Raw genomic sequence first — 18,027 nt, 5'->3', positions numbered from 1 at the left:
ATTCCCCCAACTCCCTTCAGAACAAGTCCACGGGGGCCTTTAAAAAATGGAACATGATAAGCCTATTCTGAAATTCAACTGGATGAGCTAATACACAAAGACAGCCAGGAACAGTTTTTAAAGAAAGAGTAACACGGGAGGATCTGCCCTACCAGGGACTGAAACATCCTGAATGGATGGCACAGCTGAAGCCGGCTGGCACAGCAGAAAAGGCAGAGCAATGTTAAGGCTAGAAACAGGGGAAGAGGGCCATGTGGATATTTATTATATGATAAACGCAGCACTTCCAGTCGGGGGGAAGGATGGGGGCCTCAACAGATGTCCCCGGGACAAATGGCTACCATTGGGGGCAGGGGGGATCATTTCTAGCTCACAATACACAAATGCAATCACACGGCAGAGCCAGTTGTGAAAATTATAAAAGCACTGCGGAAAAAATAAGAAAATATTGTTATAATCCTAAGGCCATCCTAAACATGAGATGCAGAATCCATGAAGAAAAGATGAACAGCTTGGGTCACATTTTAAACAATTGTTTCCAGCCAGGCACGGTGGCTCACGTCTGTAATCCCAGCACTTTGGAAGGCTGAGGCGAATCAGCTGATCACTTGAGGTCAGGAGTTCAAGACCAGCCTGGCCAATGTGGCAAAACCTCATCTTCACTAAAAATATAAAAATTAACTGGGTGTGGTGGCGGGCGCCTGTAATCCCAGCTACTTGGGAGGCTGAGACAGGAGAATGGCTTGAACTCGGGAGGCGGAGGTTGCAGTGAGCCGAGATCGCACCACTGCACTCCAGCCTGGGTGACAGAGTGAGACTCAGTCTCAAAAAAATAAATAAAATTAAATAAAAATAAAATTAAAAATTGTTAGGCAGGGTGCGGTTGCTTACGCCTGTAATCTCAGCACTTTGGGAGGCCAAGGAGGGTGGATCACCGGAGGTCAGGAGTTCGAGACCAGCCTGGCCAACATGGTGAAAGCCCGTCTCTACCAAAAATACAAAAATTAGCTGGGCATGATGGTGGGCACCTGTAGTCCCAGCTGTTCGGGAGACTAAAGCAGGAGAATTGCTTGAACCCAGGAGGTGGAGGTTGCAGTGAGCCGAGATCGCACCATTGCACTCCAGCCTGGGCGACAAGAGTGAAACTCTGTCTCAAAAAACAAAACAAAACAACAACAACAAAAAATTTGTTTTCAGTTTCTATACTGCAAAGTGAAAAGGCAAATGGCAGGCCAAAGCAAATATTTGCAAAAACTAACAAAGGGTTAATATGTGTAATACACAAAGAGCTTTTCTCCCACAAATCAACATGAGAAAAAGATAAACAACATAACAGAAAAATGGGCACATGTTCTGATCAAGCGATTACAGAAAAAATAGAAACAGCCAATATGCTAATGAAAAAAGATTTAATCTCCCTAGTAATGACGGCAATGAAAATAAAAACAATAATGAGATACCATTTCCCTTATCTGATTAGCAAAAGTTTAAAATATTAATAATATTTAATGCTGTCTGGGTGTGGTGGCTGAAGCCTATAATCCCAGCACTTTGAAAGGCCGAGGCGGGAGGATCACTTTAGACCGGGAGCTGAAGACCAGCCTGAGCAACGTAGTGAGACCCTGCCACTACCAAAAAAAAATTTTTTTTAATTAGCTGGGTGTGGTGGCGCAAACCTGTAGTCCCAGCTACTCAGGAGGCTGAGTTGGGAGGATCACTTGAGCCCAGGAGGTTGAGGCTGCAGTGAGCCATGATTGCGCCACTGCATTCCAGTCTGGGCAACAGAGCGAGATCCTGTGTCAAATGATAGTATTTTTATTTTTATTTTATTATATTGTTTATTTACTTATTTTGAGATGGAGTCTTGCTCTGTCACCCAGGCTGAAGTGCAGTGGTGTGATCTCGGCTCACTGCAACCTCTGCCTCCAGGGTTCAAGCAATTCTCCTGTCTCAGCCTCCCTAGTAGCTGGGACTACAGGCGCCCACCATCACACCCAGCTAATTTTTGTATTTTTAGTAGAGACGGGGTTTCACCACAGTCAGGCTGGTCTTGAACTCCTGACCTCAGGTGATCCACCCGCCTCGGCCTTCCAAAGTGCTGGGATCACAGGCATAAGCCACCGCGCCTGGCCTTCAGATAACAATAATAGTTGTAATATCCAGTGCTGATGGGGATGTGGAGAGACAGACTCCTACATTGTTAGTGGGAGTCTAAACCAGGGCCTCTTTCTCAGAGTGCAATTGACACTGCTCTCAGAAAGGTTTACTGGGACTTTGACCCAGCAATTCTACATCTAAGAATCTCCTTAGAGAGCACAGATCCAGGTGTGCAAGGACCTATTCAAGGAAAGCCATTGCAACAGGTTGTGTAATAGCAAACATTTGAAGACAACCTAAACATCCATCAATAGAGGAGTACTTAAAGAAATTATAGTCTATTCAAAATCTATGTGGCTGATTTAAAAGAAGAATGAGGTAGAGCTCTCTGCACTGACACGAATGAATCTCAGAATTACAACTCTGCTTTTGTTAAAAACAACTCAACCAGCGGTGCGCTGGAGCCCGCTCACACCAGCTCCTGAGAGCGACTGTGTGCCTCTCTTCCCAATTCCATGTTGGTGACATCATGTTAGTGGCTTGAAATAAACCATGGTAGGAGTATTTACCCCATGGAAGCCGGAAAACGCTAGGCATTAGGGCTTTTTTCCCCCAGAGACAGATGTTAAACATCTGCCAGCACACCCCTGAACCCACCCAACTCCAAACCCCACGCAGGCATGTGTGTATCTCTGCCATGCATATAAGAGGGCCAGGAGAGAAACACAACAGATTGTGAATAAGCAGTTCGGCAAACAGCCAAAGCCCGTCAGAGCCTGACGCCTGGGGTGGAATCCTGGCTCTGCCATTTACAACCTGTGTGACCTTAGGCAAGGCATTAAACCTCTCTGAGCCTCGGTTTCCTCATCTGTAGAGAGAAGACAATAGCACCTTCCTCATGGAGTTGCTGTAGGGAGTTGTGCTTGGCACACACTAATGCTCAGAAAGTGTTAGCCACAACCTCCCGTGAAAGGGAGCAGGAGATTCACAGGGTCCTGTGCTGTTTTCTTTATTCACATCCGTACAATCTATGTTTTTTTAAATAAGCTTTTGTATTAAAAAAAAAAAAAAAAAAGCCAGCATGATGGCGCATGCCTGTAATCCCAGCATTTTGAGGGGATGGGGCAGGCAGGAGGATTGCTTGAGCCCAGGAGTGCAACACCAGTCTGAGCAACGTAGTGAGAAACTCCTCCCATCTCTAAAAAAAACTTTTAAATTAGCTGGGTGTGGTGGTGTTCACCTGTTGCCCCAGCTACTCAGGAGGCTGAGGTGGGAGGATCGCTTGAGCCCAGTAGCTTGAGGCTGCAATGAGCCACGATTGCACCACTGCACTCCAGCCTGGGCAACAGAGCAAGACTGTCTCCAGAAAAAAAAAAAAAAAAAAAGACTAAAACCAACAAACCAAATGCAAAAGTAGTGGTCAGGGTGCGGCACAGACTGGTATCCCCTCCCCGCCCCCACTTCCATGTCCTACTCACCATCAGTGAAAAGAGGCTCGGGCAGCTTTCGGAAGAAGGACTTGAGCAGGCTGCTGATCACATTGAGGTCTTGCCAGCGCTGGGGAAAGGGTCAGATGTCAGGCCACAGGCAGGCCCAGCCCAGTGCCCATGCCTCCATGATCATTCACCCCAGAGCCCAATCAAGCCCAGCAGGCCCTCCCTGGGACCCACTTAGACCAAGCTCTCTACTCAACAGGATGGTGGCTGCAGAACTGAGTCCCCAGAGAGGTCCTGTGCCCACCCTCACACTTGGCCCCAGCCCCTCCCTGCTCCTGCCAGTGCGTGGGCTCTAACACCTCCCCATCCACAGAAAGTCCCAGGCACTGTGGGGACACAGTGAGTGGCAGCTGCTGCCTCCACTGGGCACAGTTTAAGCATCCGTGACACAGCAGTCATTTGTGCCGGCTCCTTCCTGTCTCAGGTCTTCTGCATGTGCTGGTTCCCTCAACCAGAACTTTCCTCCCCACCTCCACACAACTGGCTCCTCATCCCCGCCTAAAAGTCACCCTTCAGAGAAGCCTTCTCTGACCCTCATAGCTAAAGCAGCCACCTTCACCACTGTCCTGTCACCTGCACCCCAGCCCTGACTTTGTTTCCTTCACGGCGCTTAACCCAATTTGTCATTATTTTCTGCTTTTGTTTCCATGTTCAAGCCTGTCTCCCTGCAGGACTGTAAGCTCCAAGAGGAGACAGGATCCCATCTGTCTCATTTCCCACTGTGCTCCTATCACCTAGCTAGGACAGTTAACCTGGTACTTACATGGCCCTAAATCAGTAGTTCTAACAGAAGGAGGCAATTTTGTCCTCCAAACTCCCACTCCACTCCCAGAGGACATTTGACAATGTCTGGAGCCATTTTGATTTTCCCAACTGGGAGGTGCCACTTGCAACTAGTGGATAGAGGCCAGGGATGATGCCAAATTTCCTCCAATGCACAGGGTAACCCCACACAACAAATAATTGTTCTTCCCAAAATGTCCACTGAGGTTGAGAAACCCTACTCTAAAATAAATGGTTGTTGAGTACAAGAATTAACGGCCGGGTTGTTGTCCCTTCTGTCCTCCAGGGGGCACCATCACCCCATATTGCAACCAAGTCGGGCACAGCCGCCTCGCTGGGAATGGCTCAGAGTAACTCAGGCCCAGAAAGCAACCTAATACCCCCAACAAAGAGACACAGCACAGCAGTACACACACTCATTACAATGGATCCACAGCTTAATGCCAGACAATCCCATAAACAATACACTCCCCGCAGGCTCACCAGGGGTTAGATTCATCCCCCACTACACTCACTCCCAGCACGACCCACAACAAATGACACAATGATATCCAAGACAAAACAACACACCCAATACACCTCGTATGCCCCCATCTGGCCCTGGCTTAGACCAGCTGCCTGCCAGCATGGCCCCCTTATCTCACATACACCCAATGTGGCTCCTGCCCACTCGACTCCATTACCTCCCAGCCCTCAGGTGTGGGCTCCTCTCATCTCCCAGCTGCCAAGCCCAATGCCCTGGCCAGTGCTTCCTGGCTCCTCCAGAGTGAAGTGTCTGCCCTCACCCCAGCCTCACCGGCGGCCCTCTCCTTCTGTCCCACTCAGAGCGTGGCCCCTGCTGTTCTGCTGCCCACGCTTGGTCATCCCATGCCCCAGCTGCAGCAGGACCCATGCCACTCTCTAGTCCACGCTCAATCTAGCGCCTGTTTATGCCCTCACCCCATGCAAGGGACTTTCCACACCCCAAATCCAATGGAGCCACTCCCTGAGATGGCCCCTCCGTTCCGCCTCTCCTCACGCTGCCCTACTCCCTGGTTTCTGCCAGGGGAAGATACCACCAGCCCCAGCTCAAACATGCGGCTCTTCCTCGCCCCTCCTTCCTCCCTCTCATGCAGCCAACTCCCATCCTCCCCCTTCCCCTGGGACCACCAAGTCCTCCCGACACTTAGCGCTTCCATAATCAGTGACTTCTTCCCAGACCCCTGCCCTCCCCATTCGTATCCAATGGGCATGAGCAGGAGCATTACTCTTTCTTGAACTTTGTTCTCACGATGCCTCCCCAGCTTAAGAACCATCAAAAGCTCCCTACTGTCCATCAGATCAAGGTCAAAGTCTTCAGTGAAGCCATCAAATGCCCTCTCTGTCCCCCTGGGGCCTCACCCTCCCCACCTCCAAGCCCAGGAGGTAGATCCACTATCTGTCCTAACCCTCAAGCCCTCCCCGGCCCTTGCTGGGGTTTTGGAAAATGCCATCGTCTCACACCCCGAAAGGCTTCCTGTCCACCTGCCCCCTCCTATTCATTCCTGCAATACTCAAACCCTCCAGCCACCACCTGCTCCAGCCTGAGCGCCCTCTCCTTCCTCATCACAGTGTGGTCCCTGATGAGAGATCATCTTTTTCTCTTGTCCACAATTTCATACACACTTGTCTCAGCTCCTCATTCTCCAAGGACAGGAAGACTTGTGTATTTCATGAGCCTTCACGTGTGTGACTCATGGGACATCACTGTCCACGTTCATGGTTTTCCAAAATATCTTTTTTATCAGAGCCTCTTTGGGCAAATAACATTGTACATGAAAACCCAGTACAACAGACAGGGCAAAGCAGGGTTGCTCTAGCAGGGACAGGGGGTCCTGACCTGCCCCTAGCCTCCCAAGGCCCCTCTGGGGAACCCTAGCACTCTGGGGAACACCATTTGAGAATCGCCGGCCCTGCTGGAAACACTTAAGTGTGATTGCAGATCTCTTTACAGGCTGGTCTCATGTCGCCCGATCAGCCACTTCTCTTTCCATGTTGTAGCCACCCAAATTGCTGGCCATTTAGAAAATATCATATATTCCCCTTTTTCTAAGCCAGCGGTTTGTAAACCATGGTCTGTAGGCAATATCCAGCCACAGCCTGCTTTTGGATGGCCCTTGAGCTAAGTATGGTTTTTACATTGTTAAAGGATTAGGAAGAGAAGGAGGAGGAAGAGAAAGGGGGAACGCAACAGAGCAAACTACAGCAGAAAATATTTACTCTCTGCCCTCTACAGAGAAAGCTGGTTGACTCCTGGCACACTTTCCGCGTCTACACCATTGTGCAGGCCATTCTGCTGCCTGGAATGCCCTCACCTGGCTTTCACTGGCCTTTGGTGAACTCTATTCATCCTAAACACTCGGACAAAACTGCCGTCTGTGAGCCTCTGCCTCAGCGCTCCCCAGGCCATGACTGCATTTACTTGGTCAGCTTCAGCCTGGGGTGATGCCCATCCCCAGGCTGGCCAGCGGGGACAGGTCCCATCTTGCCCATCTTGGTGTTCTGGACCAATGCCGGGCATGTCATAGGGCACAATGCATGCAACACAACAGACCACAGAACTCTCCAAGCGGAGCACCACTCACACACCATCTCGGCCCCCCTTCCACAGACCCCCCAGCTTCACCCACCTCATCCTGCAGGTTGATGTCACCAGGCCCGCGGTTGAGCTGCTCCTGTAGGCTGGACACTACTGCATTGTTGCCGGGCACTCGGTAAATGCCTGTGGACTCCAGCCCTCGTGCCTCCACAATGCGACAGCATGCAGCCACGATTAAGGGGACACGCTGGGGACACAGGGGAGGGGTGTTAGGGGGGACAGGGGCCAGAGGAGCTGGGGAGGCCAAGATGGGGACAATGCAAGGCCCAGAGCTGCTGCCAGGAACCCTTGAGGGGAACAAAAGGCCCTTTTGCTGCCTCCAGTCTGGGAGCTAAAAGTGACACCAAAGCCTCGCCATGGTCTGAGAAGGGGCCGGGCTCAGCCTCAGCCCTGCTGCTCCCTCCCTGGGAGGCCTGGGGCAGGCGGGGCCTTCCCCTCTCTGGGCTGTTTTCCCAGCTGTGTTTGTACAATGAGGTGGAGAGCTGGTTCCATGTCCCTTGCTGCTCTGACCCTCTTGTGCCTCGGTCTCCCTGCTGGGCCTGCTCTGGCGTGTGGCAGAGACCCACCTGGTTCTCCGTGGCTGGCTGGCACTCCTCCAGCCTGACCCCAAATGCCCTTGGGGGGGCCTTCTTATTTTTCTTGATGATGTTGATGGCCCAGGGGGTTTTGGGGGCTGCAGCACTATCATCTGAAGTGGGGGAGACAGAGAGAGACAGAGTGAGCTGGGGTATCCAGGAGGGTCACACACATTCACTGCCACATTCACACATCAGAGAAGAAACCAGATGCCCAGGGCTGATGGGACACTGTATGGCAAGAGAGAAGGCCTGAAAGGGAGGATGCTTACTCCAACAGAGAGGCCCGGAGCAATGCAAGGACTTCCGTGTGGCCTCGTGGGCCACAATTACAAGGCGGAAGCCATAGAACTTTTGTTTCTTTAGAGACAGGGTCTCTGTCGCTCAGGCTGTAGTGCAGTGGTATGATCATAGCTCAATGCAGCCTCAAATTCCTGGGCTCAAGCAATCTTCCCTCCTCAGCCTCCCGAGTGGCTGGGACTATAAGCTCATACCACCACACCTGGCTAATTAAAAAAAAATTTTTGCCAGGCACAGTGGCTTATGCTTGTAATCCCAGCACTTTGGGAAGCTGAGGCGGGCAGGACCACATGAGGCCAGGAGTTTGAGACTAGCTGGCCAACATGGCAAAACCCTGTCTCTACTAAACATACAAAAATTAGCCGGGCGTGGGCCAGGCGTGGTGGCTCACGCCTGTAATCCTAGCACTTTGGGAGGCCAAGATGGGCGGATCACGCGGTCAGGAGATCAAGACCATCCTGGCTAACACGGTGAAACCCCGTCTCTGCTAAAAATACAAAAAAATTAGCCAGGCGTGGTGGTGGGCGCCTGTAGTCCCAGCTACTCGGGAGGCTGAGGCAGGAGAATGGCGTGAACCTGGGAGGCGGAGCTTGCAGTGAGCCAGAGCTTGCAGTGAGCCGAGATCACGCCACTGCACTCCAGACTGGGCAACAGAGCGAGACTCCGTCTCAAAAAAAAAAAAAAAAAAAATTAGCCAGGCATGGTGGCGCATGCCTGTAATCCCAGTTACTAGGGGGGCTGAGGCACAAGAATCTCTTGAACCCAAGAGGTGGAGGTTGCAATGAGCTGAGATCACGCCACTGCATTTCAGCCTGAGTAACAGAATGAGACTCTGTCTCTAAATAAATAAATAATATATTAAAAAATATTTTGTAGGGATAGGACCTTGCTATGTTACCCAGGCTGGTCTCAAACTCCTGGCCTCAAGCAATCCTCTAGCCTCAGCCTCCCAAAATGATGCTGGGATTATAGGTGCCAGCCACCATGCCTGCTGGCCCAAGGGAACAACTTTCTTTCTTTTTTTTTTTGAGACAGGGTCTCGCTCTGTCACCCAGGCTGGAGTGCAGTGGTGTGATCTCGGCTCACTGCAACCTCCACCTCCCAGGCTCAAGTGATTCTCATGTCTCAGCCTCCCAAGTAGCTGGGATTATAGGCACACACCACCACGCCTGGGTACTTTTATTGTATTTTTTTTTGAGATGGAGTCTTGCTCTGTCACCCAGGCTAGAGTGCAGTGGCGCAATCTTGGCTCACTGCAAGCTCCGCCTCCCGGGTTCATGCCATTCTCCTGCCTCAGCCTCCTGAGTTGCTGGGACTACAGGTGCCTGCCACCACGCCCGGCTAATTTTTTGTATTTTTTAGTAGAGACAAGGTTTCACCGTGTTAGCCAGGATGGTCTCGATCTCCTGACCTCGTGATCCACCCGCCTCGGCCTCCCAAAGTGCTGGGATTACAGGCGTGAGCCACTGCGCCTGGCCTTTCGTATTTTTAGTAGAGTCGGGGTTTCGCCATGTTGGTCAGGCTGGTCTTGAACTCCTGACCTCAGGTGATCTGCCTGCCTTGGCCTCCCAAAGTGCTGAGATTACAGGTGTGAGCCACCTTGCCCAGCCAGGTAAGAACTTTCTAACAGCCAGAGGTGAGTGAAATGGGAAAGGTTGCTCTTGGAAAGGGTGGGCCTCTCATCCCTGCAGAGACACCAGCAAAGATTAGAGGACCACCCAGCAGGGATGTCAGGGAGGGGAATCAGGCTCCAGGCCCTTCCACCCCGAGACCCTGAGAGTCCCCAGATCCTCACAGGCATGCACACGCAGACAGACATACCAGTAACCCTGGCACACACTCAGGCACACACGAGCAGACACAGCCCAACACACACACACATGCCCTCCCCTCCCCATGCCCCCTGCCCCCACACACCACCCTGTCTCAGTGGCCACCTTCCTACCCTTGCTCCCTGAGGGCAGGTCCTGAGTCCTGAGGCCACGTGCCACACTCTGCTTGAGGAACTCAGACTTGAGGCCCCCCAGGCCGCGAGAGCCTTTGGGGGAGGAATCAGCTTTGGGCCCAGAGCTATGGCTGTGTAGGAAAAAGGGGGAGAGGAGAGGTCTTCATTTGGGGTGGCCAAACAGGCCACCCACCCTGGCCTCTCGCCCCTCGGGACCTCCCCTCCACCCTGAGGCAAGGCCTCCATGCCTAACTGCACCCTGGAGACCCTAGATACCCCTTCCCCCAGCAGAGGGCAGCCCTGGAGGTGGGCCAGGAAGACATCCTTTGCCTTCAGCCCCCTACCACCCCCACAGAGGAGACTGCTCCACGAGGGCTGGGCCTCACCTCACTTTGCGATAATCATTAAGCTTCTTGCTGATCAGAGCTTGGTTGGCACAGCCGGGGTCCTGAAGCAGGAGAGGAGAGAGTGGATCGTGTCAGTGCCCACAGCCAGCCCACCCCAGGGCTCATCCCTAGCCCTGCTTCCCCTCTTGTCCACCTGCCAGGTGGACAGCCCAGACCCTGGAGTGAGAAAGACCAGGCCTGGACTCCCCAGCACCCTCTCAACAGCTGAGGCCTTGGGGAAGCCTCTTAGCCTCTCTGAGCCTCAGTCTCCTCGGTAGTAAACATAGGGGGCTAACAGGGAAGGCTCGGGGCCAGGTGCAGAATCATGCAGCACTCGCCACCGTCCTGGCAGACACTGAGCAAGCATGGAGGAGGTGCCCCAGGAGGGACTGCTACTGCCATAGTGATGGTGACTTGGGACCCCCCTGACTACGCCTTGTTGGGGACAGCCAAGCCAGGCCCCCAGAGGAGGAGGCCCAAATTCCAGGTGCCTTCCTCCCTGCAGTGGGGAAAGCTGTTCCGGGGAGAGCAGAGCCTGGTCAGCGAGAGGATGTGTCCTCAGCAAGAGGCCATGCACTAGCGCCCCCTCCCATGGCCAGAGCAGGCCCAGGCCCACTGCCCTCTTGGCAGAGACCCCAGGCCCGGGACGCCCACATGACTTTGTGTGGGTGTCTCAAGGCACTTCTGTGCAGGTTCCTGGCCAAAGAAGTAAACAGGAAGGAATCCCTACCCAGGCCCCTGGAGTGTAGCTACGGCTGACCGCAAGGGGTGCCATTAAAAAAATTCTTCAGCTGGGCACAGTGGCTCACACCTGTAATCCCAGCGCTTTGGGAGGCTGAGGCGGGAGGATCACGAGGTCAGGAGATCAAGACCATCCTGGCTAACACAGGGAAATCCCGTCTCTACTAAAAAAAAATTAGCCGGGCATGGTGGCATGCACCTATAGTCCCAGCTACTTGGGAGGCTGAGGCAGGAGAATCACTTGAACCTGGGAGGCGGAGGTTGCAGTGAGCCGAGATCGCGCCATTGCACTCCAGCCTGGGCAACAGAGCGAGACTCCGTCTCAAAAAAAAAAAAAAAAAAACCTCTCCCAAAATCCCTGCTGAGGCCCTTGGCTCCACCCCTACCCACTTGTGGCCAAAGGCCAAGGCTCTCAGCCTCCTCACAAGGTCAATGTGCTCATCCCCCTGCAGACAGGCCAGCCCAGTGCAGTTCTGGTGCGGGGACACTCGTGCCCTAACACACTCCATAGGAGGCCCCTGCCTTCCTCATCTCCTAAGAAAAGCTGAGACTGGCCTGGAGTTGACCACTCCACGCCAGAGCCTGCTCAAGGCGATCCTAACACAGTCACAATAATCCCTGTCATCATTAGGGTCAGGATGGTGACTGCCAGTCCCTGCACCCGAGGACGCCAGGTCCTCCGTGAGCCCTGCTCGTGCACCCTCCTCACCCCAAAACCTAGGGGGACACAATCACGAGGTACACTGTCAGCCCCCCTTTCTAGCAGAGGGAAGTGAGGCTCAGAGCAGGCATCCCAGGTCCACAGCCTGTGAGAGGCCACCCCGCCCGCCCTCTGTGGCCGCCGGGCTGGCCGGGCCCTCACCTCGCCCTCGGCCCTGCTGTTCTCCCGGATCGCTCTGATCCAGCCCAGCATGTCATCCCGGTCCTCAGCCTGAAAGAGATATTCACAGAAGTCAGCGGTGGTCAGCCGGAACACGTGCCTCCTCTTGGTCTCGCTGTAGGAGATGTCCACGAGGCAGGAGCCGATGCAGACGGGCGCCGCCTCGTCCTCACCTGCGCCGGCCGCCGCAGCCCCCGCCGCCGCCGGCCCGGGCTCCCGCCGCTCCTTGCTCAGCGAGAGCGAGCGCGCCCGCAGCGCGGCGTACACCCGCTTCCACTGGCGCAGGCCGCTGCCCGCTTTCTGCAGGGAGACACGGGGTTGGGGGAGACAGGAGTGGTGAGAGGCCAGTCCTGCCCACTGCTCTCAGAGTAGCAGACAGAGAACAGCCGGGGGATGGACCCCACGCTGCCTAACCAGGAGCCCCCTGCTCCACCCGGCTAGACCTGGGCAGCCTCCTGCCCGCAGCCCACCAATGCTTTCTCAGCCCCTCGCCTGCCTAGACACCCCTACCCATCACCCTAAAGCCCCCCAGCAGACCCCAACCCTCTCCCCCTTTAAACACCAGCATCAACACTCACCGAGTGGTGGCAACGCTCAGACACCCAGCATGGCCCTCCGTACATGAAATCCTCGGGAAGCCATTCCCAGCCCACGCCCCTCCCCAGGCTGCCCCTCATCCCAGCAAACCTGCTCAGAAGCTGTCCGCACTCTTAGAGGGTTGTTCTCCCCACTTTCCTGCCTCCCACCCAAGACTCCACTTGCCCAGAAGCTCCTCTCAGGGACACACAGAACCGCCATGTGGCCAAAGCCAGTGGCTGCTTCTCCCCAACTTGCCTTAACCCCTCGGCGGCATCTGACACAGCCAGTCCCTCCTTCCCTCTCCAGACCCTATCTTGGCACCTAAGACCCCACATTCCCGGCTTTCTTCCTAATCTCACTGGCTCCTTCCTAGGCTTCTCTACTTCCCCTCCCCCACCCTCTACACCTGTAGTTAGCCAGGAGACCCGTCCCCACGGGACATTTGTGTGGAGGGAGCTGGAGGGTGTGCTATGGCATCTGAGGGATGCTGCTAAACATTGCACAATGCACAGGGCAGCCTCCCTCCCCCAACAAGGAATTATCTGGCCCAAAAGGTCAGCAGAGCTGAGGGTAACAGACCACGCCCTAAAGGAGGCGGAGCTCCAGAACTTTGTCCTGACTCTCCTCTCCTCTCCCTGCACACCTCCCTCAAGGATGTCATCTGTGCCGGGACGTGCCTTTAAACCAGGTCCATCTGCTGATGGCCATTCCCGAGCCCAGCGTCTCCCCCAGCCACAGCCCGGGACCCCCACCCTGCTCAGGGTCTTCGTTTGCAGGTCCCATGGGCACTTTGCACAATACTTGCCAGGCCACGTGATTGCTTACCATCAAACCTCTTCTCCACCCTCTACCCCCATCTTTTCCAGCCCAGTCAATCCATCCAGTTGCCCAGAAACCTGGGAGCTGCCCTTGACTCCTCCCTTTTCCTTGCCCTTGACATCCCATCCATCAGGAAGTCACAACTGTTCTGCCTCCAAAATATCCCGTTTCTGTCTTTCCTGCCACCACCCGGTCCACGCCATCAACGCCTCTTGCTTGGAGGACGCACAGACCTTCCCAGTCTCTACTCTCGCTCTTGCAACCATTCTCCAGCAGCAGCTGCAGTGATCATGTTAGAATGAAAAGGAGATCACATCTCTCCCCTGTTTAGCATCTTCTCCAGAGATCTCATCGCCCTCAGAATCAAATCTAAGGTCTCCTGTGGTCGGTCCCTGCCTCTCTCCAAATTGATCTTCACACCTTTATCACTACGTCAAGCCAGGGGGCCCTTGCAGGTGAGCGAGCCAAGCCTTTCCTTTCTCAGGGCCTCTCGCTTGCTTTTCCTTCTGCCTAAGCCCCCCTCCCTCACTTCTGTATGTGGCTGCTTCCTTCTTCCCCTTCAGATCTGAGCTCCAGCATTACCAACGTCACCTCCTCGGTGAGGCCTTCTCTGACCATATGTTTCCCTCAATGCAGCTCCCGCTTCTGATGAGCTTGATCCTTTCCAAGAATTTACTGCAGCCTCAGGCTGTCCTGGGGACAGGGAGCTTGTCCATCCTCTCATTTCCATATCCCAGGGCCTACAGCTGCATGCAAGGGCTCATCAGTATTTGCTGAATAAATGAATTAATGATCCTTGGAGCACCCTGAGGGCAGGAGCTCCATCTCCCATCAGACCAAGAGCTCCTCTCTGCTGGCTGGTGGCTCTACATCCAGCACAGGCCTCAGCTCTCTGAACAAACCAGACAGAGACCCCGTGGCTGGCAGATGGACACAGCACACATCTGGCCTCCCATCGTGTGGATCCTGAGCTATGAGCCCCGCTCATCACAGAACTGCTGGACAGGGACAGGGACATTCAGAGTAGCAGACAGCAGAGCCCTCTAGGGAGAATTTTAATGTGACAGTGAGGTGGTGACAAGGGCACCTCTCTGAGACTAAACCAGCGGGATGACCTAGGACAAATCAACCGCACTCCCAGGCCTCAGTGTCTCCGGCTGGTAAGTGAGTGAGGGAGTTGGTCACCAAGGCTGCATGCAGCTCCCATGCTGGGGCTGAGGCTGCGGGGACAAGTCACTGTCTCTTTCCCTCCTCTGCCTGACAGTCCATGTCTCTGAAAGAGGCTAGGGCTGAGAGGGAGCTCGGAGAGGGTGCCCACAGCCTGGGTGGACCAAGGACCTGAGGCTGACTTGAAGACTCTCCTCTAACGTCCAGGCCACGGCACCAAGGGAACAAGTGACATCGGGTTTTGGCCAGCAAGGGAGTGGAGGCCTGGTCCTCCAGAACTGGCCAGTGAGCAGGAAGGGTACAGCTCCTGTCCCTGAACTGGGCTCAGGGCCCCCAGGAGCTGAGGGTCAGGCTCCCAGGCAGGGGGAGCCAGCCACCCTCACAAGGACCCTTCATGTGGCTCACACGTTAGACTGGAAGGGCTGGCCCACATGTGGCTCTCCTCACACAGTGCACATGGCTGGTTCCTCCCTGCCTCATGGCTCCCACCCCACGGGTCGCTGCCAACTTGCTGGCTCTTTTTGGTCTCCGTCAGCCTCCCTGGCCCCCCCACTTCTCTCAAGGCTCAGCCAGGTCTCTTGCCTTCTTCCTTCAAGCCCCTGCACAGAGGCACAGGTAACTCCTCGGTGCTGACAGACAAAGGCCGTCCCCAGGTGGGCCTCCCTCTAGTGCCACGCCCTCAGAGCCTCTGTCCCCAGGACACCTCCACTGGGGTCTGTCCCAGGGCCTTCAGACTCACATAGCCCCAGTGGAGCCCCTTGGCTTCCTCTCCCCAAACCTGCTTCTCTGGTGTGCCATGGCCCAGGGAGGGTCCCACCACCCACCACCCTCCCTCAGCCCAAGCCAGGAATCCAGGAACCTTATCGCCTCCTCCTCCTTCCGTACCTCCTAGCAGCTGGCAAGCCCTGGCCCTCCTTCCCCTGGAATCTCTCTCTAAAGTGTCTGCTCCACCCGGCCCCTCACCACCGCCTTGGGTCAGGGCCCCCAGCCTCACTCACCTGAACAATGGCAATGGGATTGGCTCCTCCTGTCACAGACATAACCCCAGTCTCTTGCCATCCCCAGGCCACATTTAAAACCCTGGACAGAGCCGGGCACGGTGGCTTACACCTGTAACCCCAGCACTTTGGGAGGCCGAGGCAGGCAGATCACTTGAGGTCAGGAGTTCGAGACCAGCCTGGCCAACACAGTGAAACCCAGTCTCTACTAAAACTACAAAAATTAGCCGGGCATGGTAGCAGGCTCCTGTAGTCCTAACTACTCAGGAGGCTGAGGCTCGAGAATTGCTTGAACCCGGGGGGTGGAGGTTGCAGTGAGCCAAGATTGCACCACTGCACTCCAGCCTGGGCAACAGAGTGAAACTCCGTCTCAAAAATAGATAACATAACACAACATAACATAACATAACATAACATAACATAACATAACATAACATAACACCACCAAATAAAATAAAATAAAACAAAACAATAAAACCCTGGACAGGCTCTTCCTAGGTATCAAGGCCCCACACTCTGGGCAGGTGCCCAATTCCCCGGCTCATCTTCCACCTCTTGCCCTGGCTCCTAGCACACCTCTCTCCACCTCTCCCCAAGACCCTCTAAGGAGACATCTTCCCTGTCAGGCCCCTCCACTGTCTCCCAGTTTTGTGGCTTCTCACCCCTTTCGTGTCTCAGCCTCTGGATACCTCCCTACCCACGCCCACCCGCCCCTGCACCCCGGCGTCATGGCAGTCTGTGCACTTGGAACCATGACGCCACATGCATTCTCTCTGCTCGACAGGAGCGACAGGAGCCCCAGGAGGGCAGGGCTGCCCTGGCTTCCTCACCACTAACTCCCCAGAACCTCCACAGAGGCTCCCAAGCAGTGAGGCCTTAGTCATTCTCCACAGAGGAGAGCCAGTCCTGCCTCGACTTCACCCTCACTTAATCCACAGCAGCCTTTGGGGTAGGATAACATTGTTCCCATCGTACAGATCAGAAAGTGAGGCTCAGGGAAGGTAAGTGGGGTGCCCAAAGCCATATGCTTGATATGTGGCCAGATAGGAACTCAAAGTCTGTCTGCTTCAAAGCTTATGTTCTTTCCAGGGACCCCCAAGACCCCAGAAGGCAGGGTAGAAAATTCAAATAGCAGTAAGCGGGCTGGGCATGGTGGCTCACACCTGTAATCCCAACACTTTGGGAGGCCAAGGCAGACAGATCATTTGAGGTCAGGAGTTCGAGACCAGCCTGACCAACATGGTGAAACTCCATCTCTACTAAAAAAATACAAAAAAAAAATTAGCCAGGTTTGGTGGTGAGTGCCTGTAGTCCCAGCTACCCAGGAGGCTGAGGCTGGAGAATTGCTTGAACCCAGGAGGTGGAGGTTGTAGTGAGCCGAGATTGCGCCACTGCACTCCAGCCTGGGCAACAGAGTGAGACTCCGTCTCAAAAAAAGAAAACAAATAGCAGTAAGCAGAAGTACAGCGCTCCAAGTGCTGGGCACTGGGTAAACCCTTTACTTAGATCATCTCATTTAATCCTTAGCAATAGGCTTATGAGCTAGGGATTACTGTTAGCTCCATTTACAGACGAGGACACTGAGTCACGGCCAGGTGAGTCACCCAGGCTCTCAGAGCAATGGGTGATGCAGTCAAGAGTCAAACCCCGGTTCATCCTAATCGCCAGGAGGGAAGGCCGTGGTCTCTCCTCCCACTTCTCCAGCCCACAGTGCAGCCTGGGGCCAGGATTTATATCCCATGGATCCAGGGGCCCTGCCCTTCTCCTCTCAGGGTCCTGCTGGTTCCCTCCCAGACCCTCCCCAACTACCCCCTGAAGCCCCCTTCACCTCTCACCTGGATCTCCACGATGGCTCCTCACTGGTCTTCTTGCCTCCAGCGTGGCCCCTCCCTAACTCACTCCCAGGGAGCCAGATGGATATTTTAAAGCTGTAACTCCCTTGGCAAGAGCCCCTGAGAGATTTTGGTTGCCCTTAGGATAAACACTAAGCCCTTTGCTGACTTGCCTGCCTTCTTCTTGGGCCTTAGCTCTCCTACGGAAATCACTCTGGCCTTGCTCCTTGTTTTCCATGAGCCCCAGCGGCCATCTTCAGGATGGCCTGTCAAGCCAGGGCCACTGTGGGATGGTTTTGCCAGAATTTCAAGCCCGACTTGATCAGATCTATCCCACAGCAAAATCCACCTCTCTTGTTAACTTCTTTTACGTAAGTTCTTTAAATCCCCCTGCCAGGAAGTTCTTCCTAGCATCTAACCTCCATCCTTCATGCAACAACCTACACTGGCTCTCTCTGGCTCCAGAGGCTGTCAGGGTAGGCCTAGGAGAAGCTGGAGGGTTCTGCTGGAGCCAGCTTCCACCTCATTCCTCCACCCATCTTACCTTCCCCTTCTTGGTGAGAATCTGCTTATAATACAACCAGCCTTCTCTCCTGATATCGCTGAAGGTCGCATCTGAGAGGTCAGAGGTTGAGTGTCGCTTAGAAGGAGCGTCAGCATCTTCAGAGGTGCCCCAGCTATCCAAGGACTGCAGGGAGACAACAAAGGACAATTCAGGGTGGTTCCCACAATGCCAGCATCTCAGGAACCCCATGGACCACTTGTGGCCACACAGGCCTGATATACGCCTGTGCTACACCCCGATGTGCTGT

The 18,027-nt window shown here is 54.3% G+C and overlaps 1 protein-coding gene across 3 annotated transcripts in view; it reads right to left on the bottom strand.

The window, feature by feature from the left end:
* The window catches only part of ARHGAP23 (Rho GTPase activating protein 23), a 95,901-nt gene that overhangs the window by 23,234 nt on the left and 54,640 nt on the right, over positions 1-18,027 (bottom strand). For all 3 annotated transcript variants that reach the window (XM_063628876.1, XM_055258765.2, XM_055258767.2), the window contains 7 exons: positions 17,760-17,903; positions 11,803-12,120; positions 10,200-10,261; positions 9,814-9,944; positions 7,560-7,681; positions 7,025-7,180; positions 3,576-3,654 (listed from right to left, as the gene is read on the bottom strand). In XM_063628876.1, the coding sequence (XP_063484946.1) occupies positions 3,576-3,654; positions 7,025-7,180; positions 7,560-7,681; positions 9,814-9,944; positions 10,200-10,261; positions 11,803-12,120; positions 17,760-17,903 (1,012 nt within the window). The remainder of the gene's footprint in view (positions 1-3,575; positions 3,655-7,024; positions 7,181-7,559; positions 7,682-9,813; positions 9,945-10,199; positions 10,262-11,802; positions 12,121-17,759; positions 17,904-18,027) is intronic.

Source organism: Symphalangus syndactylus, chromosome 20 (assembly GCF_028878055.3).
Source record: "Symphalangus syndactylus isolate Jambi chromosome 20, NHGRI_mSymSyn1-v2.1_pri, whole genome shotgun sequence".
Taxonomy (NCBI): Eukaryota; Metazoa; Chordata; class Mammalia; order Primates; family Hylobatidae; genus Symphalangus; species Symphalangus syndactylus.
The sequence above is the reverse complement of the archived record's forward strand: the minus strand, read 5'-3'. Positions and strand labels throughout refer to the sequence as shown.